Genomic DNA, 25986 nt, shown 5'->3' on the forward strand with positions numbered 1-25986 from the left:
AACCAACATTTCTGAACTCTTCTTTCTGCCGCAAGTTGTTTCAGGTCACCTTCATATATACAGTTGAACAAGGTCTCTTCTGTAAAAGCTTTGATTTTCATTCTGTAGACAATCCTATTAGAGAACAAAGAGCACTCAGTAGTTCCATGCAACCTTTTTAAAAAGACCATGAGAAATATTAAGATTGAAACATCTTAAACATTTAAATAAGATCAATTAAAAAGATGATGCATTAATGTTCAATTACATACTGTAACGTCGAGAATGTTTGTGAAAACAATCAGAATAGCAATAAAACCACCAGGACCAGTGTTCTATACATTCAACCGATCACTTAATTGATCTGTTGCTTAAACAAGAGTTCCTGATCTTTTTATAACAGGTGATTTAGAGTGACCTATTAGTGTAACAGATTTGGACCTCTCCAAGGTTTAAAATATCTGGTTTAGAGAAATGACTTCTGTTCATGGTCCAGAATTTGTTTGCAGAATGCTGCTGTATCCCTTTCGTTCAGTCATGCTTGTTTTTATTGATCAAGATACAAAATTATCTGACTATATAATATTTTACATTTTTTAGCACAAAAAGTGTTAAATTGAGTTACAAGGTAGACTACAAATACTAAAGTCTTCCGAATAATTATACTGTACGTACAGTACCTGCGGAACACAGATGCTTTTTAACGTGGAATTAAAATGAATACTTTCAGCACTGTGACTACTTTATGCACACTGCTATTGTCTAGTAGGCTGCTTAAACATAATGCCTTCTGGGATTCAACAATCCATTCTGAAATTTTATCAGTGTCTGTATTATCCCAGCTCATGACTGTCCACACGATATTCATCATTGAACTATTTTGTTTGACTGAACACAGAACATTCATTGACCAACACAAACTAATGACAGGATGTACACAAAAATGCTCCTTGCAGGCTTGTTCATACTTTCCTTTAGATTTTACAACAATACGTGGTGTTATAAATAGTAAAATATAAGAAGTTTAAGTTTGATGCAGAATTAAATCATCATCATTATGTACAGTATACACTGCTGTGTAAAACATTTTAGATATAATCCAGAATTATGATACAGTATATGCACTCAATGTGCTCAAAGCCTACATGATTCTGCTGAAATAACAGATTTATTGATGAAGCATATTTGGGTAAGTAGCCAGTACCCGTTGTGGTATCTTATCCATCAGATTTACCAAGCAATGTTACCACTCTTTAAGGTGATCCCCGCCACCTAATCCCTGTTAAATTAAGTTAAATTAAATTAAGTTAAATCTGCTTTTTATGTTACAAATTGCAGATCTATCAAGATCAACGGTTATTTTAAATGAAATAAGATTTTCAGAAGATCACCAAAGAAATGTGTTTCTGCATTTAGTAGAAAACGCACTGACTTAAAATAACAGAACAACGCAGGGTGTTCAAGCAAAAATGATTTTATGCTGAACTTGATTGAAAACTTTGTTCCGTAGTGGATGGTAGTCAGGAACCTGTGAATGAGACTTTTGCAGTATGTCATTTTGAAAAATGAGGATTATTTTATGCGCCTTCTATATCTAATCTAATCCTTACTTTCTCCTACCTGTACGATAATGGTTTCTCTGCTTATTGTGAGCTTTTGCAAATGCCTTGGACACAGCCAATCAGACAGAGTAAGAAATTGCTTCACCCTTAAGGGGAACTCTAGAGAGGCTGGAGTGGAAGTTTGCTTGGATGCTGCTGTTAAAACCCCTCCACTTGCGGATAGTACCATACTGTAGGGTCTTTAATGACAAAGTAGTCGGGATCTTGGTCTGACGTCTCAGCTGGATTTTGGGAGCTCCTCCAGCACAGTGCCTATGGTAACTATAGTGAAGTACTGAATGGGTTTGGAAATTGTGGTCCAGGGGAAGGGCACCTCCTACTGGTCTACTTAAAGTTACAACCTGGATTTCACTGGAGGTCCCATCCTTGCACTGACCAGGCACAACTGAGCTCAGACTACAAGGTACCGGCATGGCTATCATATGACGGACTTTGTTCCATTTATTTCAAGGTGGCATGTTCTGTTGTCTTTTTCTCTCCCCTGCCCCTGTAGTTTTTAATGATGTATGAGACCAATTAAGTAGGTTTTCATGTTACTCTGCTTTATCAATCTTATAATCTACCTGTAATTTTGCTTTTATTTTGAGATGTTCTTTTGTTTTTTACAAAATATAATTACTGTCTTCATCTGTATGACTGTAATTGAGGTTTTGATGAACATGTCCATCTACTGTACTGAAATTTAATTGTTTAGATTTGACCCTCTCCACGATACTGTAGAAAAGAGGCTGAAACCTGTTTTAATCATGCATTGCCCCCTCCCCTGCCCTTTACCTCAGCCCCTTTCAGACTGCTGACCATAAGGTTTAGAGCAGCCTGCAAAACACAACTGGATTAGTTTCAGTGCTGCTGTTAAGTGGAGCATGCTCTGAAGCTAGCTTATCGTGACACACTCTAGTAAGCACAGGGCTTGCTCAAGACAGCAATCAAGTGAAGAAGGAAGCCAATTCCTCCTTATTCTGCCCACAGGGTATTACATTTTAATTGAGCTTACTGCCTGGGTGTTCTAAGAGTGTTTCACTTGGAGGAGACCATGCAACACAGGCATATGTATCCACTACATTGGTGGTGTGGATTATACAGATTCTGGTTTTTGTATATTTGTGTACTGCATGTAGTAAAGGTTGTGGATGTGATGTGGCTGTGTCTGAAAGTTAGCACAGGCACTGTACATGAGTCCAGTACTGCTGCATAGGTCCTGCGGGACACAGGGAATCTTATCCCAGGCATGAAATGCTACCATAGCCCACGTTAGAGGAAAGTTAAAAAAATAAATTTTGCTTCCTGGAATTCAGATGTGTGCCTGCTTAGATGTTACTAAGTAAAGCTGCATGTCAGAACTCCTGAATACAATAAAACAAGGCTTATCAGCAGACCTAGCTTTAATAGATTTGCATGAGTGATTTAATGCTTCAGACACAACTGGGTATTTTGAGGTACATGTGGTATATATGGAGACATTTCTGCACATAAAATAATTGGCATATGGCAATCTAATCTTAAGAAGTTTTGTGTTAACTTGTTGAAACGTTTGAATTGTTAAGAATCAAATGTTGTGGTGGTGTGTTCGCCTTTAAGATGGGCCTTGTCTTGAATTAGATTTCTCTGGGGCTGATTAAATCTGAGATGTATGAGAAATAGTCTTCCATTCAGTACCTTATCAAAGCTGCCCTGCCTCATAACCTAGGAGCACTATATAACAAATTGAACTTGGAATTTTAGGATTAGGTACAGCTGAACAGATGACAAACTCCTCAAAATGTCAAAGAACATAAGTTCTGTCAGCAGCAGGATTGTAAATGAACATTAGATTGATACACTGTACAGGACATGCGATATCGTATGAAATAAGTGGAAACTGCAATAGCTGGAAATTGCTGATGATATAAGCTTCTCGCTTAATCTGTCACCTTTCTGGTAACTACCGGGGGGCTAAGAGATCAATCAGGTGGCATTACCACAGTGCTGTAAAATCAAGGAAGTCATAATTATAGGAAATAAGCACTGAGCTATTGTTATCAAGCTTCAGATTACTGAAATCAGGCATAATTTTCATTGTATCAATTCTCAATAACATGAAAAAATAATAAGGCTCTGTATCTTTAACTCGGGAAGGAGAAGTTAATGTGAGTGCAGTCATGAAAGATAGTGTGAGATAATTGTTCACCCTAGGCTATAAAATGCAATATAATTAAAATAATCCTCAGGTCCTCAGACAGGTAAAAGTACAAAAAAAGAAACTTTCAATTTTAATTTAAAGGAGATAAATGTTCGTAACATAATCTGGGAAATTAATGGTCATTAACTTTTATCACTGCCTATCTTCTCATAATAAATGTAGTGTGGTTGCTGAGTCAGACACCAGAGATAAAGCAGAGGAAACATAGTCAAGCAAAGAAAATCCTATAATTCTTTTGAGTTTGATGTTTTGATGGACAACTGCGTAACTGCATGGACATAACTGTTTTGGTCACATTTTTAATTAGTAGCGCTCTGAATCATGGCTGTTACTATTATTATCATTGCTTTGGAAAAATTATAAATGCAAAAACAAGACCAGTTTATTATTTATAGGAACTTGCTCTTTCAGTGTACCCGATCTACCTCGTTGTTTTGTGAAACGCATAAACCAGTTGCCTGCATGCTAATTGTACACAGAACAGTTTTCTGGTGTCCTCAATAAATTCCACTTTATTCTCACATTATCTTAGCTCCAAGAACCATTCCCCCCTTAGTTCAACTTGTGAAGTAATTTGTTATTTCCATTTTATCTGATGTGTATGCAGTGGTGCTAATGGTGCATAATTGCGGTCTCACACAACCCAGGTGGGTGCAACACCTCAGTTAAAATTAAGAGCAGTTTTCACCTCATCACCTAGAGCTTGGTCACTCTTGGGCTGCAATGTGTGGTCAGAGCTCAGTGGCAAGCCCAGGCTGCAGCTGATTTCCCTGCACAGGACCTTGGAGAGCTACGGCTTGCTCTGTAACAGTGAAGACCCTGGTGGCCCTCATGTTTTAAGCTGACTTCCTTCTGATCTGTCTCCTGTCCACAGATGCAAGTAGAGACAACCGACTTGAGTGGGAAGATTGTGGAAGGCCCAGTGGCCCTGGACGTGTTTGTTATTGACCAGAACGACAACAGGCCCATTTTCAAGGAGGGCCCATATGTCGGTCAGGTGCTGGAGGGCTCCCCTACAGGTAAGAGGCCTTTCGTATGAGAAAAGGGTGGAAGGGAGAGGATGACAGCACGGGCAGGTGGCAATGGCAGGAGGTTTGATTGATATAATGTGTGGTTTGCCGTCTAGCATCCCAGAGTCTTCGTATTATACAGTACTCTAAAGTCTGGTCAGGTGTTCAGTGGGAGGCTATATCACCACACAGAGGTTACCATCCATAGATGCATGTTCCCTGTGTGAGCCCATTCATCACTAGTATGTTTACTCTAAATAATGCCCCTCTCTCCCACTAAGAGTAGTCAACTTATCTGACTCTCATGATTCAGTTGATTCATTGTTTGCTGATTTATCAGTGAATCAAAAGTGACAGCATTTTATTGATTAGCTCAAAATGGCTGCTGCCAAGAACACACCCTTATACTTTCTACTTATATATCAAAGATAAATGTGCGATTTGGAAAAAGACCTGTACGAAAAAAATCATCAAAACCCATCACCTGCAAGTGACTTAATATAACAGGTATAATGCTAGTGAGGAATCCTACATCAGTACTGGAGCAAAACTTAAACTGCTAAAATGCCCGCCCTAAGAGGATGTCAGCAGTCACATGCCTCATCTTTAACGTTGAGAAGGAAGTATTTTTTGTGCAAAGATTAAAATGCTAATGGTAGAGGCTTAACACAGTTTTCTACAAAGGCAGATCAGATTTTATCATGTGATACACAGAGATTCTGTTTCACTTAATATTGAAGAGGCTGTACATAATTTGGGGAATTGTTGTGCCCTGAGCCTGAGCTTTGTGGAGGTTTGAAAGTTATCAGGCTGTGTTAGGGCATTTCCAAGTTTTGCTTATGACATCAAGGTCACAAGATTTGGTTGCCATCTTGGATTTGGCAATAATCACTTGAACAAGTTCTTCGAAACTGTAAGACCAGCCCAAACCCACTTACTATAATAAAGTCTTGTTGGTAGAGTTTTCCAAACGAATGAAACTTCCTATAGACCCGGAACTCATGTGGATCTACAGTGAACGTGGAAATTAAATTGATTGGTCATGCAACCATATCAGGTAGTGTGCCTCCAATGCAAGGGTACAGCTGTTCCTCGGTTTTTTTCTTTAACACCAATAACAGAACAGATCCAAAACGTGCTGCACAATGTTTCCTCATGTCCAAGATGCCGACTTCTTCAGGCCAGTAGACTGCCCTTTCATGTCAGGTATCCTTACAAGACTATTTCAAACAAATTGCTACAGTACATAAAAAAGACATAGCCACCATGGGACATTCAAGTTAATGTATATTAAGTGCCTCATATTTCTGCACATTGTAGCACTTTTGTCGAGCAGTGATGGGGCACCCAGCAGACAAGCAGTGGAGCATGTGATGTCAGTACCGGGAGAGTATGCTGGGATAGATGGGAACTTGTCAGGGATAGTTGGGAACTATCAGGGACATTGTTAACTCCTGGGACTTGGGTGAAAGGAGAGGGGTTTGTGTGCATGGTGTTGAGTGTATGCGTGTGGCTGTCCCATGATTCCTCATCCTGGTCTGTGACTTTGGTTCCCACCCTGACGTTCCTGGCTTCTATCACTAAGGACCCCCACCTTCACTGCTCATACAGTGTGGCTTGCTCTTGTTGAGTAGTGAGAATAGCCTTTTTAAGGATTACAAAATGATGCTGTTCTCTTTCATAAAAGATTCTTTCTCTTCCTACTGTTCTCTGTTATTGATCTGTTTGTTCTGATGTACTATACATTAAAAGTACAGTTCTATAGGCTCCTAAATAATTGTGTGATTGTAGAATGTGGGGAGATATAGTTAACTGCCCCCCCAAAAAAGTTAATTGGTCTAAGGATTTTGCATTCATATAAGACCTCTGACCTGTTTTTTCTGGCCACATGAAAAAAAATCTCATGAACCTCAATAACAAGTGCAGATGGCATTATGGTTACTGTGGAACACAAATAACAACGCTTTTGTTTCTATGCACTTTGTTTTTGCTGTGTTTCTATGAAATGACCATGCCTGTGACTGCTGAACTTTTATTTTGCATGTGACCTCTGTCATATGCAAGTCTTCTCAGAACTCCTAACAGAGTGCGTAGAGGGTCATAGTTATAATTACATACTTTTAGGAACCATATGTGCTCTATTGAAAATTGTCCTTATTCTTTGTCTTTGACTTATTAAAGTTGTAACAAAAACACTTGTATCTCCTTTCAAGATGCAGACAGGGTTATAATTATTATGCAACACGTAGAGAAATCCTTAGGCCTCCTATCAAAAATTCTCCTTGTTCATGACCTTTGACATCTCTCAAATTTTAAATGCAAAACTGTGTTATAACAACAGGGGTTGGTCATTTAGGATGGCTACTTATTTAGTTGAATGAAAACCATTATACTGTTAGATGAGTAGTTTATTGAAAAGTAAAATCAATAATATATATGCAATAGAGTCATTTAAAAGTTGTTCCATAATTTTCAGTCAGTATTTCTGATGTGCAAATGCAAAGAAAAGATAAAAGACATGCTGTGTCCTTGTTTTTGCTTCACAAATTAAATTGCAAGACCTTTGTAAGACAGAAATCCACACTCTTGTCAGTTGCAGTAAAGCAGAAGTCAGGTCACCAAGTGTTGATTCAATGACTTCCTGAGTGCACTTAGGAGCATTTGAAGAAGAGAGAGTCTGCACTCAACCACAGATTCTGATTTTTTTAGATTTCCAGAACCTGTTATTTGGGTACAAAGGGAGTGCAGTTTCAATCTTAATACTGTTTTTTTCCTATTTCACATTTTTAAAGTGGGTATACAGTACCTGTATGTACATATACACAGCATCTTCTGTATATGTATATGTATACAAATAGTTCATTCCTCATAACTCATAAATTTGCTGCAAAACATTCATACAGTACAAGTTTATTTTTGCACAAGTATTCTATTATTGAAAATTTTGTGTTGAATGGTGATCTCAATGAGCATGGTTTCAGAGTGAAATAGGTTAAGAGTCAGGAATACCCAAAGAATTGTAGCTATATCTGTTAAAATGCCAGTGTATGTAATGCCAAATACAACAGTTTGAAAAGCTTAGCCATGTAGTATATGCAAGAACAAAGATGTGAAGATAACTTTGAAATATCCCTTTTCCTAAATTTCATTTCTGTCCTAAAACACAACCGTGCCATCATACGTCCTCTACGGGTTTGGGTACTATATATACTTTAGTAAGATGATCTCTACTTTACAGCCCATTTAGAAACCCTACCCTAGATGATATCCAGATGTTGTTTTGTAGATACCATACTTATAGAATAATAATGTTGAGGTTAGTTTATGCAAAAACACATTTATGTAGTCAAGCAAGAGATACTTTAATATTCTCCCTCATTACCCTCCAGTATGTCTGTTTTTAATTTTTCACATTTTTAAATGTTTTTAGCTTGAGTAAACCCCTGAGTAATTTTAAAGGTTTGTGATAATTTTTTAAAAATAACTTTTAAACAGATGATCAAAATGCTTTGTCTTAAACCACAAAATCTTTAGATGGCTTACATTTATTTTCATCGCTGTCATCATGTCTGTATTTTGTGATCTATTTATCAAGAATAATATATGGAGACGCTTTTAGAAATCATTTCCAGCTTGAAGGACTGCTTATCAATCTTCCATGCTCTTATTTGGCACACCGCTATTCAAAAAATATTATAACTGCAATTTTGAAACACTTAAAAGTAGCCTTGGGTAAATGTGCCCATGAGTTAATACGGCACCTTTTAGTTGGGCGGCTCAAACGCCCAATTTTTTTTCTCAGCCCTACAGGAAGTGAGGCCTTTTATTGTCTGTAAAACTCTGTTTTTGTTTTGTTTTTGTTGCTTTCATGAACTACAGCAATAAGAAAATCACTGAGACGTGTGATTGTCAGTAGTAAAACCCTTGGAGCCTTATGCTGGCATTTTCCTTTTTTCATCCTTGAGCAACCTTACAGCTTCACAGTGATCTCGGTTTTCTCTGGCACTATTCATATAAAACTTTCTGTGGCTCCAGCCGTTGCTTGGCAACCTTAAACATCAGTAGCCATTTAAAGAAATAGAGCAGGATACCCTCACTGACACCACAATCGCCGATGTGAATTATTTGTGCTTCTCTGTGAATCCCACGACAGATGCTTATATAATGACACTGCAACCTTAATGTGTCATCTGAAAATACTGTAAATAAATACAGCACATAGATAGGTTTTCCACTTATACAGTATACAGAATATGCACTGTGTATGGGGGTAGCGTTGAGTAGTGGTTAAAACTCTTTACTCTTAACTTCTGCCCAATCTAGGGGGCTAAGATTAGTCAGCTGAATGCTGCAGGGAAGGGAGATAATGATGTCTAATAAGTCTCTAGACATCATTAAGAACTTTAAATTACATGTAAAAAGTATATTTATCATATATACAAGAGGACGGCATGGTGGTGGAGTAGTTAGCATTGCTGCCTCTCGGCGCTGGGGACTTGGGTTCAATTCTGGCCCTGGGGTGCTGTCTGTATAGAGTCTGAATGTTATCCCCTTGTTTGTGTGAGTTTCCTCTGGATCCCCAGTCTCCCCCCATAGTCCATAGTCCCATAGTTGCTTGCTGGGATAGGGTCTGACTCCCCTGCCTGCCATCCAGGATTTCATGAAGCAGTTAGAAAATGAATAGACAAATATACAAGAAAAACAGGACACCAAAACTGTTGCACACAAATTGAGTAGGGGGATATCTATGATAAAATAAGAAAGCCAAAATTTCTACTTATGAGGCTATTAATTAAGTAATTTCATAATGTGACAAGGAAAGAACTGTAAACAGTATCTTCTGCAGTGATGTTATGTTGACCTATATTTGCTTTTGATTGAGTTTAGTAAACTAGATTTATGAAGTCTGATATCTACTAAATTGAATTTGCCTGGGAGGCTTAATTAAATTATTGGAAATCTTCCTGGAAAGTAGTATGATCCAAGGAGTATCTGAATATCTTCACCACAGTAACCTGACAATACTTGAGTCCCCTACTTTCTGTTCAAATTGCTTTATTCATTATCATTTCAAATAACTTATGTGTAAATATTCTCTCTGTTTCTGTGCAAATGAGAATGCTTTTGCCTTGTGATTAATGAGGATGTGTGTATTTCACAGTTACATACTGTAGGAACTCACTAAAGTAAACATTTAAGCCTGCTGCCACCCTATATTATACAGTAACTGTTCCTCAATTTATGAACACCCAGTTTGTTCATTTTAATTAATTTTAACAATTTGTGCATTTCCATGCCTGTTTGTGGCAATTATGAAGAGGTTTTTGCTACAACAATGGCACACCTTTCATGACAGAACAGAAAACACCATCCTCATAGTGTGAGCTCCCACTAAGAATGCAAGTCTGCCTTCTTAGAACTTTTACACATTTTATTTATCGTCGAGTAGGTAGCTGTGCCTGCATGCACAGGCTGCAAAGAAACAGGTAAAGGTTCATTCCATGCTGGAAGGTAAAGAAAAGGTACACCTGAAGAAGGCTCCACAGCATTGTACACACCTTTACCTGATTTAGATCTCTAGCTGACTAATCTTATCTCCCAACCTACACTTGGTAGCAATCAGCAAATTGTGTGCCTCCATTTACAGAATCCTGGTCACCGTCCGCTAGTGACATAATGCAGGCTTAACCCATGATCTTAGAGCTCAGGTAAATACTTTTAGTGGCTGAGAGTCATTCAGAACTCCCCCTTATTTCAAGAGTTTAATTGGGTTTTTTTTTGCCAGACAACTGCAGTATAGCTTGATGATGTTTAAAAGACACCTGGATCCCAATTGAAGTTGTCAACCAACTGATATCTGAAATGTTAGTCCTGTTTAGACTCTCTATATTTTCAGTCCTGGAAACTTAAGGTTGCATAAACCCATGTACTGTATGCGTGAATTTCTTCTGATTTATTCAGAATTTATTCTAGTCATAGAGATTCAGATATTGGTTTGTTTATAAGACAATAACTAACTTAATGTATCCAGTTTATGAATAGTTTTTTTCACAGTGATGTAACATCTTACAGATATTCCAAAAGATTGCATTCTAATCAAAATATTTTAAGGTCTTTTCTTGCATTTGCAGAACTTCTGTGTATGTAAAATTGCTTTCATAGTGTACTGTTGCATTTAGTCCTTCTTCTGACCTGAAAGGCGATAACAATAGAAACTAAGGATGCGAGCTTTGCAAGCGTTGAGTGTCTCTTTGAAGGTGATCAGGGGTAAATGGGAATCCAAGCTGCCTCTTGCTTATTGTCTTTCATACCCAAGTAATCAGAAACAAAAGTAACAGTCTGGGTCTCATGCAATCATTAATCATTGCCTTGAACTCCTCATCAGCCAATTGGAGTAACACTAAAATCAACATTTCAATTCTTCTCTGATGCTGGTAATCAGAGTGACAGGAACTATTTCATTATTGCATTCATATGTGATTAGAAAGATCCAGGTAGTCTGTGCATTCATAGTGTTTAAGAATACTGTATATATTTAACTGCAGCAAAATACAAGACTTTCTTGTCTTTCTGATGAATATAATTTACAGGATGATGATTTTGGATGATAGACACATTGCAGATGCTAATTGCAAGAAGACGTGGGGGGTTGATGCTCAATTTTCAAGGTTTCATTGGACAACCAATATTTTATGCAGAAGCAATTAATGGAGTAAATCCTATAGTAATTTATTTAACCAGAACTGGATTCAGAAATACATTTCTTGACTATGTACTAAAATAGCAGCTACAGTATATGCATAATTGCTTGGAAAAAAAGCACACAAAAATAGCAAAATAAGGAGAGAATAAATTAACTTGGCTCCCAAACAGCAGATCTGTGTTCAGCATAATTGAGTGAATGTAATAACTGAACACATGAAATGACATGCTCAAGCCTGCTGGCTACACAGCTTCATCTGGAATGTATTCTGAGTGTGAAAAGAAACTTCTGATTGCAAATAATTCACAAAGTTATCATCAGGAAAATGACTTTTTTGGGGGAAGCAGGTGCACGGGCATTTTATTAAACAGTCTTGACACAGGTACATCCATTGTGCTGATTAGCCCCTGTCAACAACAGGGGGGTCTATTGTAAAATGCATACAGAATGTGGCCACTAATAAAAGCAGTCCTGCAGAGCATAACTGCCATAATGTAGGAATAACTCTGAGATCTCGATGCCACATGTCATTCGAGCTCATCCCACAGATATAAAACAGGGTTCAAGTTTGGCTTGTAGGTCGTCCATGGAATATGTGTCACATTCCCACCTTGCATTGTTGAGCAGCATTGAGACATGCTATTCTACTGGATTTTTGTCAGGTTTAGGAGGAAAGACAGCAACTGAGGTTTCAGGACATGATCTGTGTAGCCCCATGTAGGGTTCTGTAGTTATTAGACTATCACATTTGTTCTTCTCTATTGATTGGTCTATGCTACCTAACAATGAGCTTATTGTTCCTCCTCAAGTCAGTCTAGATGAATCCTTTATTCATTACTGAAATGGATTAGGCTCCACAGCTTGCAAGTCTACTACTTTGTTGCTCCAAAATTCGAATGGCATGAAGCATTGTTCTTTTGATCAGCAGGGCATATTGGTTCTTGTGTTTTTCTCTCTTGATGTTCACCAGGCCTGACATTGAACAGGATGAAATGCATCACTGCCTGTGGCCAATGAGCTCCATCACTACTGAGACGATTTAGTGTTTATGCAACAGTCACTCAACTGTATTGCGGTCAATTAATCAGAATGACGTCGAAAACATTCAATCAATAGCCAAAGTCCATATGCTCTATCTTTGCATCATCATACATGCATAGAATGATAATTTTCTCTTGATGCTCAGTATATGTCACAGCATATGGCAGATCAGCTGCTGCTAGACGTCATTCTGCATTTGGATACGTAAGGATCATTTTTCAACCAGACAAAAACAGAATGTCTCTTTCTTTCTGGAGCTCTGCATAGTTGTACCGTTTGCTGCCTGTGCTTTTGCTGTGGTATCTTGTTTTGACGTAAACTGAACTCGCTCTTTGTTTCCGTTTTGTTTGGTATTTTTTGTCTGCACAAAGTTCAAAAGACTAAGACCACTTACTGTAAGTTCAAATGCAATAGAACTATGTTTTATTTTATTCCCACTGCTAATGACCTCCTTTATTTGGACAATTGATTGTATATTTATGTATATTTTTCTTTTTCATCATGCATATCCAGTATGTCTCTTATTTGTTGATGAGTTTATGTTGTATTAAATGTATTGTGTGTTACATCTTTCACTTGTGTGCAAAGCAACTTTCCCATCTGGGACAATAAAAGGAAGAATGTACAGTACAATAAGTAAGAAAAGACTTGCAGGGATCTTTGTGATTCAGGCAGTACAAACCCCCCTCTTGCACTGATTGTTAACACCCCAGCACTTTATTGAGAAATTATTGGATTCTGGCATCACTGGACACACTGGTCAGAGGTGGCTGAAATGTTGAGATAATGAAGTTCCATAAACCTTTTGTGCATGCTATACCTGTACATATCTCATTTTGATATTTTAGTCTTTGCCTTGCCTCTGTCTGGCACCCTCTCTGCCCACTCCCTCTCCTTGTGCAGTCTCTGGCCTGCTTCCTGCTCCCCGCCTTTATCAGAATTCCTCACCAGCCATCTCTGTGCCTTTATCGGATTGCCCTGGTGCAGAGTCCGGTCAGGGGGAGGCAGGCGCGTGGCTTTCCATCTGCTTTTACAGGCAGGTTGTGATGAGCCCTGCTACTTTATTGGCAACTGCTGGTCGCAGTGATGTCAGGCCAGAGTGGGAGGAAGCAAGTAAAACAGCAGAAGCTAGCATGGATGGTAATGGGTCATTGAGTCGGCTGTCAGTTGCAGTTTTTGCTTCGAAGCTGCAAGCAAACAAGCCAGAAAAGCCAAAAGTGAAGAACAGCCTCTCCAGTCACCCAGAATGAAGTTGTAGAAGGGAAGTTTAGTTGTTGAATGAATACAGTGCCCTTTTATGGGAAAAGGGAGTACTGTATACATCACTTCTGTTTGATTTTTCTGTGGTTTTTCTTTCAAATGTAAGCTTCTGTGTGTCGTTACATGCGTTCTTTGTTTTTCCCTTTGTCTGTGAGTCACAGATTACAGCAATTGTCAGCCCAAAGTTACTTTAACTTCTCCAAGCAGATAGGATCAGAATGCCAACTTGCAAATATGTAGAAAATTCAGAAAGAAAAGTGTGGCTTGAAACATGTAGGGAGTCATAGGTCTTTACAACACTTTGTTAATCAGTCAAAAATTGGGAACTTTCATTCATAATTGTGTGCTATTGTACGCAGACTTAATTGTTTTTGTAGATTCTTCAAATGCTTCTAACTTGAACTGATTGGGGATGAGTTGGAATGCATATGATATCTCAGTTTAACAAAGCCTTTTTCAAGTTATTTGTGATTGTATCTGTGCTAATTATGACTCAAATATTCAGCATTTCTTCTGGTTCAGTGAAAGTCTCTACCATCATGTCCATTTGCCCATAGGGAAGCTCGTTTTATAAAATCAATAGAACTGTTTACCTCGAGAGACAAAGCAAGCAGATAATGTAGAAACTGAAGTACAGTATGTGGCATTATGAAAGGCCATATTTATACTAATGAAGGAGGATTGAGGACACACTTGGGAAAGTTTAAATTAAAGGGGCACGGACTCAGAAAATTACTGCCTTTTTAAATCTAATGTTACTCAGTGTTAAATAAGTTGATTATTTTATTTTGAGTACATGACAATATTTTTTGGCATTGTTTATGATTGACATCGACACACTGGAGTAAATTTACTGTTACGTAAGCACTAAATTGCCTCATTAGGGAGAGGGTTGATTGGGCTTAGGTAATGAGGTGATTTTCTCTATTGAATGTCACATCTTGAGAAAATAAAGAAAGAAATACACAGTAAGTAACTACAGTAGTCCCACTTATGACAAGAACAGAGCCTTTGTGCCATTTGTATTTTAATAATAATAATAATATTAATTATTATTAATTATTATTATTATTATTTGTATTTTGAAGATTAGACCAAGTCAGTGCACTGTTGCTCACAGACTGGGATGTTTATATCCAGTCATTTCTAACCTAGCAAGATGTTACAGCTGCTGTAAACACAGTCCATAAGTACTTGGAGGCCATGAGTCACAACACCTTGACAAAATCAATGCAAGTGTGATGATCTGGCCAGGAGGGCTGCTACTGTACCTAACTTCTCTTTAGTGACGCCAGCCTGGTCACACAGTCTAATTCCAAACTTGCCACCCTTCCTGAATTCCAATGTTGAAGCAAGACCATTCCTGCAGGGCAATACACATCCTCATGCTGCTTGTGTCAGATAGATAAGAATGTGACAGTTATGTTGGTCCCCTGTGTATACTGTATCTGTGGGATGGGATGAGATGAAGTGTGGCATCCAGGACTCAGACACCAGCGAAGTCTGCTGCATTAGAGGAATGGGACAGAATCCCACAAGACTGCCTATGCAACCTGGTGCAAAGCATCCATTTTAAATGTACAGCTTGTAAACTGAAGCCTACATCAGTGGCCAGACACAATACTAGCTTGGGATTTTCAAGATAATGACGATTTTTAATCAGGATAATGAAATAACCTACCATATGTCATGTCTGTTCATTAAAATGTCAGCATAACTGACATTTCCAAAAGAGTTTCCTGATCATTTTCTCTTTTTGTTGTAGTTCTAAGTGGTTCCCAATAAATACATCCTCAAACTTTTATTAAAACTAAAGTTTTTCCTATACTTCAGGTTTTATTTCATTTTTCATATATTTGCCTTGTCTCTGACAGCTTACCCAGGATTTAGAGACATATTTTACATAAACTAAAATTATAAAGCCTGCCCAAAAATTCACAAACATTGTGGGTAGCGCATGTCTAGGATTTCACCCCCCTTGTCACATCAGATTTCAGTTTTGGACCTTTGGCGAAGAACATGATAATTCAGCTTCAACTTGAACTAGAAAAAGAATAGTTAGTTTACAGTAATATAGTAAATAACAAAGTGAATTGTATTTGTTCACGCATTCTCTAGGGCGTTGTTAATTTTGTTTGTCCTACTCTAGAGGTGTTACTGCCCTCAGATGTTATTTATTATCATTTTCACTGACCAGAAGGACCCATGGGAATGATGTTCATGCTTCTACAGTTTACAGGAGGCAGAAAGCAATCATTCAGCTACACACAAGTCATTAATGGTACACACAGATGCTAGGGACTGGCTGTCAAAGATATCCTATAAAACCCTAAATCCCTAAATCTGAATTGTGCTCTATTATTCTCCATAATTCAGAAGATGTCCTGTATTTTCCCTGAAACTGTCACTGCTGATGTACTTTATTTTTCATGTGTTTAACTATATCAGCCTCTGTAGATCCACAGCTTGGTATATCAGCTTACAGCCTGTTTTCCCTGAATTCGCTCTGTTGAACATAAATAACCAAAGGTGCAAGGTCATGTTTAAAAAGGTCTCAAAATCGATACCAAATTGCTAAGGAAAACCCTGGCTTGGCCCCCAGTGGTACAGATACAGATTGATCTTAAAAAGCGTTTAGACTTTGATTGATACTAATGCTGCAGAGTAATTTGTTGCGCACTGGTGACTTGTCTCTTCTGTTACACTTTCAAGGAAGAGCTAGCATAGATTTAGAAATCACTTGGAGATTTCCTGTTCCAGTCCTGTGTAGGGAAAAGACCACTCCCAACAAAAGCCCTAAACCTGACTGTGATTAAGAAGGCAGGAGGAGTAAAAGTCCCAAAAGGTAGAGAGGAATTTTGTATTGGATAACAAGATTATTCTTCTTTTATAGAATATAGTTTTCCCATACCGTTTGGAGAGCAAAGAGGCTTAAAAAAGATACAAAAGGTGTTCAAAAGTAGCTCAAATAACTACTTTAAAAGTATGTTTTAACGTTAGCCAGCTGTGACGAGGAGTCTTTCAACAGAGGCTCACCTTTGGCTGAGCTCCACTTTGGTAAGCTGGGCTTGAGTAGGTCAGGATATCATCAGCTTGATGCCTATCAATCAACAGTCGCCCTTGTGAACCTGCCACACGGCTGTGAGTTTGCAGTGCTTTGGCTGCCTTGCTCCTCTACTCCATGCTAGCTCAGCATCAGTGACTGTGAACTGTATTAGATTGAAAATGTCTTCATCCAGCACACCAGTGCTTCTTTAAGGGAACTGTGTGATGTTGCTATTGCTCATTTGCTTTTGTGAGGTTTGTAGCAGTGAGCCAAGATAACAATTGGAAGTTCCCATTTGGGAGATTACATATATGAAGAAATTGTGGTTTTGTACGTATAATAAACAGCATTGCAATCTTTTGATAAGCAAGCCAAGAAGAGCAATGGGGGTATGTAGTACATATTGCATTCTTTCTCATCTAATCAGACATGGATTTAACTGAGTATGCCTGTAAGATATATTGAAGTCCCGGGATGCCTGGCTGAAAGAAAACTGGACAATTGAGTAAAACCCAGAGCAGATGGCAACTCCAGTCACCATTACAGTTGCCACCTGCTGCTTAATATCTTAGGGATCTGTGTTAGAGCATACTGGTCTCTTTCGCCTGCAATATTGTGGGTATTGCCTGGATTCTAACATAAAAATATAAGTGTACAGATTTTCCGTTTTTCTCCATATGTGCTGCCCCCGAAAGCACATGGATTGCAAATTGTCCTGTCCTCAGCAATGACTCATCACTAGAACCTATACATGCTGTACTATTCTAACACTTAGTGACTTAGTGGCATACTACAGTATATGCAGCAGTATGTGTGTTTTTAATTTTTGGACAGTTACAAGTTAAGTTTTTTTTTCTTTTGGATTCTGCTCTCATATAGATGTCAGAGCTATGTTAGCATGGTTTACAATGATACAAGGAAAATAATTAAAGGCGCATAAAAGAACCGGACTACATAGTAATGTCTGGCAGTGCAGAGTTTCACAACCCAGGCTCAGGAGGACTGCTGTGTCTTCTGAAACTTGGATTGAACAGTCTGCTGCTTCTTACAGTCAGTTTCAGCTACTGAATAGTAAGAGACGTTAGGGGAAACAATTTGCCTAGTACTCAAGTCTTGCTTTCAGAATTTCTGAAATGGGTCTACCCAGCAGTGTGAACACTTACAAAATGAGAGATGGGGTCTTCCATCAGCTGTGCATATAATTAGTCATGCTATGGGACTGTGATCAATTTAAGTTGAGAGATTTGTTGCAATATTTCTTGGAATTAAAAATGTATTTATATGTAAACCAGTTAATTTCTGAAACAGAGACCTGAATGTGGAAAATTTGAAAAAAATCAAATAGTTGGTCCAATCAAGCATTTAATTAGCTTAATTGATCAAGAACTCAGTTGGAACAAAAACCAGAAGCTATAGGGGTTGAAATGTTGTTTGCAAAAAAAACTTCAGACCTGGATCAATTTCTGCTTAATATAACCAAGACTTGTCCTCGGTTTATAGACTGTCTATAGATTTCTTTGTTCAGCTTATCCTACCAGGTATCCTACTCTGAGCAAAATCACAAAACTAAAAAAAAATCCAAAATATTTGTGTGAAAAAGTGAAAGATACAGTACAGCATAAGACATATCAATTGCCAATCTTACAATTTCGAAACAATTTGGAAGTCATAAGATTTTTAAGGCAGAAAAGACTTAAGCTTTAGGTACTAAGGCAAAGCTTAAGAAGTTGAAAGAAGTAAGCTTTAGGTGCTATAGTAATTATTATATATTTATACTGTATAGGTTTAATTGTATATTTATATAATATGGATGCTTCTTTGATAATTCATGTTTACTATCAGGCAATGAAAATCTCCCTAATCATTTGGATTTAAAATATGCACTAAAAACAGGCTTGTTTGCATTTACTGTATTGCTTACTGATGTAAGCTTTGTTTGTCTATATATGTGTGATCATAATATATAATGAAGTCCTGAAATGTGAAATGTGTGAGGTCTGCTACTAGATAGCAGTGAAGGATGCATTAGATGTCCTGATCATTTTGGGAAGACTGCAGTTCCTTTGTTCTTGACAGCGTGTGCTTTGTCTCCTGACATATTCTGTTAAACACCTTGGCAAAGCACTCCATTACATAATACTGAACGAACATCAAGATATAAATATGTTGGTCCCTGTTGGAGCCCTGCTAAAGGTTCCGGGAAGGTGCCTTCTCGCATAAACAGAGCAGAAAGAACTCATTAGGGGTGAATAATGTCAGTGTTGCTCTTCCCTCTGAGGAATGCCAGTCCCTGCTGAGGATCTTCATGTCTTCAGTCAGTTGAGCCACCTGGGGTTTCCATGGGTGTGGTGTTTAGCAAAACGGACTTCGCCTTATACCAGCTATTCACATGGATAAAAATACTGCTCTACTGTAGGTCTTAAGCCTTTTTCTCAGGCTGGATTCACACAGGTAGAAAAAAGAAAGGAAAGATACACTGTAGGACAACTATACCAGCCAACAAAGTCTTTACCATTGTGCCGCTATGGTGATTTTATTTGATTGCAGTAACAGCGTAGCTATTTATTTTATTTTAAAAAATTTAATTAAATTAAATTAAAAAAACAAGTGGGGGGGCAACCATTAATCTTAAAACCTGACTATTCTTGCAAATGCTTCAGGTAAGCCTTCACAGTAGAATAAACAGTGTTGATGAATCAGACACTCCTACAGTATGTTATAAAAATATTGTATTGGCGAGTCTTCTTAGACATTCATATTTTCACAGTTATAATTGCTGCATTTTTTGGTTGACTCCTCGGGATTTTTCTTACATAATTGTATGGAAAGGCTGTAATGTGTAATATTACAATGTTATAATTTAGGAAAACAAGTCATCATATATTTTAATTGTGAGTACAATAAGGCGAGGAAGTTCATGATATTTGCAGGTTTATTTGATTATTTTATACTTTCTCAGGTATAGTCTCATTTGATCCGAAGTCACTTACATATACAGTAGAAGACACTACAGTAGTGCACAATATTCTCAATTAAAAGTGTTCTTTCATTACTAAGTGTGCATTAATGTGAAGAAGAAACGTTAGTCTGAAGGGTGGTAAAAAGGTCACTAAGTTTTGCAACTTAAGATGAGGAAAGAAAAATAATATGTACAAGCACACCACAATGAATTTTTAATAAAAGCATTCTAGTGTTCAGAAAAGCAATTGGACTACACAGGGCACTGGTGAAATGAAATCGAAAGCAGTCAACCTAAGATTTCACAAAGGTTGCTGAATAAATCTTGAAAGCAATTATAATAAATATAGATCTGTAAATTCCAAACCTTCAGTCTTTGAATTGCATTTCCCTCTATTAGTTGGCAGCCAGTGCGTTGGTTTGATGTGGACCTAGGGGAAACAAGTAATAAGGAAACCTGGTCCAGGTGTATAAAGCTCTAAGTATTCATTGCTTTCTTGTGTAGGTTTCTTCCTTTTTATCTGTAGCCACATTGTAATGTCCAGCCCCAGAAAGTACATATCTGACAGCCGTCCGGAGACCGGTACTTGGTGATTGGAGTTCGGTTTTATTTAGTAAGAGGGAGGATGCCTCAATTACCAAAGGCAGTCCTAATAAACTTTTTCAAACCAAAGTTTGACAGATGAATCCAGGCGACTGACAGACTTTATTCCAGTCAGGCACATTACATACCACCTCCACCCTTGGAGGAAGGGAAATTGCTGATGTGAAGTTGACAAAGAAACTTCCTTTTTCGTTCACACCAAGTTCATTTGAAATGATCTTTCCTGTATACATGGTTTGGATTGTAATAGAAAGAAGCTCCCCTGCAGCTGTTGTAAGTTCTGTGCTTCAGTCAAGGTAACATTGCTGCTGGTTGGATATAAATTAAAATGAAGAATTTCAATAATTTAATTTAAGTTACTTTGCAGTTTACTACACTTGGACCTGAAGCGTTATATTGGTATTTGTCACAGCCTGGCTCATTGCTAGTAAATGCCAGTAGAGCCTCCTGTTACTGCTCTGCAAATGTGAGAAGGCAAGGTTGTGACTGTGTGCCTAGGACAGCCAGACCTTGGCAGCGCTACAGTGCTTTCAGCTGATCTGCAGGAGCTGTTGCTCGAAATACATGGCAAGTTTAGCAATGCCCACTGAAATATGAGCATGCTTTTAAAACACGACGTAAGAGCGGAAGATGTGAAAATGAACTTGCCATAATTTCTTCAATGAAATGATGAAAGGCATCAGCACTTAATAAAATTATGACTTTGGAAGTAATGTTTTCACTTAGGCAGCAGTAAGCCACTTGGAAATTAATGTGATCTTCATGTTTGCTCAATGAATGGGTATGTATGCTGAGTTCCGGAGGAGTGCCATGTTTATTGATCAATTATGTAAATATTAAATTAGAGACTGAGGCTCTTAATGCTTGCTTTACTCCTCTGATTCAGTTCATTCTGGATGCTTTTGTGTTAAGACTTGTTTTGAGCTCTTGAGAGATGCAGAAAAGACTTATCTATGCATGCATAACTCAGCAAAGATCCATGTTGAACCAATGAAATTAACAACCATCTAATGTGGGAATTGCAGAAGTTGTACTTATGATACTTCAGACCTCTTAACTTGCCAATGCTGTTGACATTTAAGGCACCAACTTGAGTAAACACTTTTGGCTTTGCTCTTTTTCTAGGGCCTATAATGGAGTATTCATATGATTTCTCTGGAGTCAGATACTTTGATTGTTGTTTTGTGCAAAACAGTGTTGCCAAGCGTAATGGACTTTAATGTGTTTCTTTAAAGTGCTTTTCTAGCTGAACCAGAAGCATCTAATGTGCATCACAATTAAACAAAAATGACTTTAAAATAATGGTAGATGATTATAAATGTATTGAAAGCACAGAAGAAGCTTTCACTTATTCCCCTGTTTTTATTAGGTTAGGAGAATGATTAGCAATGGGTATGTACTGGGGTAGTGTTCTTCTTACTGTGAACATTGTGAGTAGAATGTATTCTGATTAGTTTTTAAATCACCATTGTACCGCAATCACTCTGCTGTAGAAAATTAAATTAAGCAACTCTGGATGCCAATAATTTTCCATGCCTAATAAGAAATGTCAATTGTAAATTAATGGTTTTTAATTGGAATTATGGTAATATTGTAATCAAGACTTGGAAGCCTCTGACAGAAGTGTTTGTTTTAGTGTGACAAAGCCTTGCGCTTGTGGTGAAATGAAGACTGCTCTTTCCTAAATCGGCTATAAGGCTCAGAAACATTTTTTCTCTGATGGATTTTCTTTTCAACATTCATCATTTCAGACAACCTATCACAACATTTAAAATGCTCCAAAAGGTCTATCAAAGCACAGAGAAGTAACACAAAATAATTTTAATTAAAATATTTAGCTGGAATCAATAATTAATAATAACCACTGCTTGCATTTAAAGTATATGGCACGTTTCATCCCAAAAAGATCTCAAAGTATTTTAAAATTGAAGGGGATCCACCACAGCAGTCACTGTGCACCACCAACCCCGATACACAGCAGATCAGGTGGAGAAATGAGAAATTGCATCGCTAGTTGAGAGATGGGAGAACATTACAGAGGCCAGATTATACAGACCGAGCGTGGAAGTTCACTAGAATGCTAACGTGACACTGCAGCTCTCTCTTTCTGCAGCTATGGGATTTTTGATGATGAAGTAATTTGGATTTTAATTTATTCTCCCATTCAAAGCCTGGAGTCCCAGTGTCCCCAGTCACCATACTAGGGCACTAGTGAGGGAAATTGGGTCCAGAGGGAAGAGTGCCACCTACTGGCCAAATCACACTACCTATAGCAGGATAATGGTTTTCCTTGTACCTGTAGTTCTCCCATCCCAGTACTGTCCAAGCTCAGCCTTGTTTAGTTTGAGAAATCTGCTGAGATGAAGTTACAAGGAGGACATGCTCTTGTTTTGTAGATGTGTTTTGCAAGGATACAAAGTAGAAATGAGAAAAGGCTTGATATTTTATGAATGACGCACCAAACATTCCAATTACATTCCTTCTCCACTTGCTCATTGTTCAGTTGTTTAAGCCTGTTTTTTTTGTTTCTCAAAACATTGCATATTTTTCAGATTATCCTTTAAATAGCAAACGTTAAGGACCATTCTCTATTTCTGTCAGTGCCTGGTTCTTTGAGCCTCATAGTGCGCTCACTGGTGAAAATTGAAGGTGCCCCAATCAAAACAGTGTGTATTCCTCAGTGAGCTGCAAAAACAGCTTGAACAGGACAATCTACACGGATTTGAAATATCTGAAGCCCAGTCAGCCTGATAGTTAGCCTCCAGCTGAGGTACAGCTAATGATAGTTTGTGGGATAGAATTGTTCCTGCTCTAGTAATGTGATCTGAGGGACTGTTCTGGCCAGTAAAGGTGAGGGAAGCCGGTCTCATACTCCTCAAAACAACCATTCATTGCCCACCTCGCAGTATGCCTCTTCACATGTCGCAGAGTTCCTTAGACTTTGGCCATCGAATGCTTGTTCTTGAAATACAATGCTTGTTCTTTAAATAGTAGGACATTTTGAATTACTATAAGGGCCATCTCAAAGAATCCACAACCAAATTAATAAATGCACATCAATAATAATGTGAGTGAGTATAACAAATGGTTGTCTTGACACTGGGCCAACAGTGACAATCAGTGCAATGTCTTTGTCATCCATGTGGTCTGTAAACAGCTGCTAATGCGTTTAATTTGCTGATGTAAGTTTATGTTTCTGTACTCTGTCTCCTTTTCATCCTCTCCTGCTCAGCTTCTATCTCTGGCTCTCTCCCTTTGTTCTCTTTGTTAAGTCAGTAATTGAATAGTTGCTGCCAAACATGGATGAAGCAATAGCTGCTTTCATTTGACACCATAACAGCTGTAGTTTTCAAGCTGATCAGACGGTTTGAACTCTGCCAATTGCTGCAGTTTTCTACCTTTTAACAGCTGTCAGGTTGAACCAGTTGTTCTGGAACAGTCATTGTTGTCACTTTTTTATGCCTCGTTTGTTGTGCTTAACCCTTAACCTCTTGCATTACATTGGGAGCAGCAAACAAAACTTTTGAAAGGATGCTTTGAAAGACTAGATCTTCTCTTTTTGCATTCCAGGGTGCACTGTAAAAACATGCAGTTCCGAACCCGATAAAAAAATGCTGTTTTCTGGGATTTGAAGGCTTTTTTCTTGCTATCTTTCTGCGAAATTCAAAATTTGCAATATGTATTGTGTGCTAAATTAAATACCTGGAAATGGTGTTTCAACCACACTAAGGAAAAAATATTACAATAGAAAGCAGATACAGTACAAAAAATACGGTGTCTGTCAGAAGAAATAGCCTAAAAGCTAATCATTTAAATTGACTATTATTAAAAAGTGTCAAGGCTTTTCTAAGTACTAAATTGACCAAAATCGTGTGGCTAAAATCTAAAAAAACTGTTTTCAGTTAGGAAAGTGTTGTACAAATGGGCACTATGGGTCAAAACTACATAGCAAGGCAGATGAATTGCTAATGTCTGCACAATTTTCTGTGGTAATTGGAACCCAGGAATGACCTATTTATCACTTGTTTTGGTTATGTAGATTAAATGAAGCAGAACATTGCTTTTATTAACATTCAGTAAATGTGCTTACTTAGCTTGCTTCTGAAAGTGGTCTCATATGTTGTGTAGTTTCTAGTGTCATTCTCCAGGCTTTTAATGAAGGACAGCCAATTAGGCTGTATGAGGCACAATTATGGAAACTGCAGAATGTTTTGCATCTAAAACAATAGCGCATTTAAGAACAATAAGATAAGTCTATTTCAGTTTTTTAAAATGTTTTTTTAATTTGTACACTCAGGTACAGTAGATACCACTGGCTAGCTTAGATAAAAAATATTTCATAGTGGTATGCTTAGATATCCATGCAGCTTGCCCAAACGAGTCAAAAAGTTTAGCAAAGTCCACTTTTGCAAGATACCAAACCTTTTAGGACATGGATTTCATGAAAAAGGATATGCATTAGGTCATAGCTGAGACTAAGATGACACCAAATATCACTTGGCCCCTGACTTCACTGTGTCAGATAGCATACTGAACAGGCGCTCCACTGTATAGTATATAAAGGCAAATTGTTGAAAACTGGCATACTTGTGGCAAGTTTCTGGTCTGACAGAACACCTTCAGCCATGGAAGGAGTAATTGATTGAACATTCACATGCTATGGTAACTGCCAGATGCAGCTGTTTTATCATATTATTGAGGATAATCAAAAAGGAGTCCTAGATACTAGTTTCCAACCATTAATTGGTTGCAAAAGCCTACAGTATGTGTCCTTTCATATTACCTGCTCCAACTCATTTATGCACAAGCTTGCTGTATTTTTTTACAACTAGCATAAGACCCAGCACAACATTGCCACCTGTTCACATGCTTTTACAGCACTTTCTCTTTGCAGGCCTGACTTTGCAGGCTCTTTTCTTTATTTTGACAGCTCGCACCTGCATGCTTCACTGAAGAGGTATCACAGACAAGACCCACCACCTGTTTGTTGGATCCCTTTCCCTTCATTTTATTTTGCTCCTGTTTTTCTCCTCCGCTTCCACTTGGTGCGGAATGTGATAAATTACTCTCCGAGATTTGGCATAGTGTTGGCAGCTTAGATATATTACAGTATGTGTTATTATTATATTATCACATCACTTTCAATAATCACTAGTTCCACTCAAGGTCACGGTGGTCTGGAGCCTATTCCAGCAAGCACTGGGCACACACCCTGGACTGGACACCAGTCCATCACAGGTCATACATAGACACAGGGCACGCACACACCAACACAAGGGCTACAGTCCTTTGAGGCAGCTACTGTATGTAAACCACTGTGCATTATTATATTATGTCACATGATTGTATAATAGTTTATTATATAACATATAAGAACATGTTCCTGTGCTCCAACTATCAACATTCTTACCTTTGAACCCTTTCAATCTGTCTTTGAATTATTACCAAGCACAGAAACTGCTCATTAAAATTCCTAATGATCTCCTCAATTGCTACTAAATCGGATGCACTATCCTAAATTCATGAGCTTGTTTTTCACTGGTTCATTCTACTTGCAGAAGTCTTTTACAACATGTAACAAGTT

At 38.0% G+C, this 25986-nt stretch overlaps 1 protein-coding gene across 1 annotated transcript in view; it reads left to right on the top strand.

Annotated features, from left to right (window-relative positions):
* The window catches only part of cdh13 (cadherin 13, H-cadherin (heart)), a 405276-nt gene that overhangs the window by 194873 nt on the left and 184417 nt on the right, over positions 1 to 25986 (top strand). The window contains exon 6 of the mRNA XM_088614488.1: positions 4655 to 4799. Within this exon, the coding sequence (XP_088470614.1) occupies positions 4655 to 4799 (145 nt within the window). The remainder of the gene's footprint in view (positions 1 to 4654; positions 4800 to 25986) is intronic.

This window comes from Lepisosteus platostomus, chromosome 20 (genome assembly GCF_059453375.1).
Source record: "Lepisosteus platostomus isolate fLepPlt1 chromosome 20, fLepPlt1.hap1, whole genome shotgun sequence".
Classification (NCBI taxonomy): domain Eukaryota; kingdom Metazoa; phylum Chordata; class Actinopteri; order Semionotiformes; family Lepisosteidae; genus Lepisosteus; species Lepisosteus platostomus.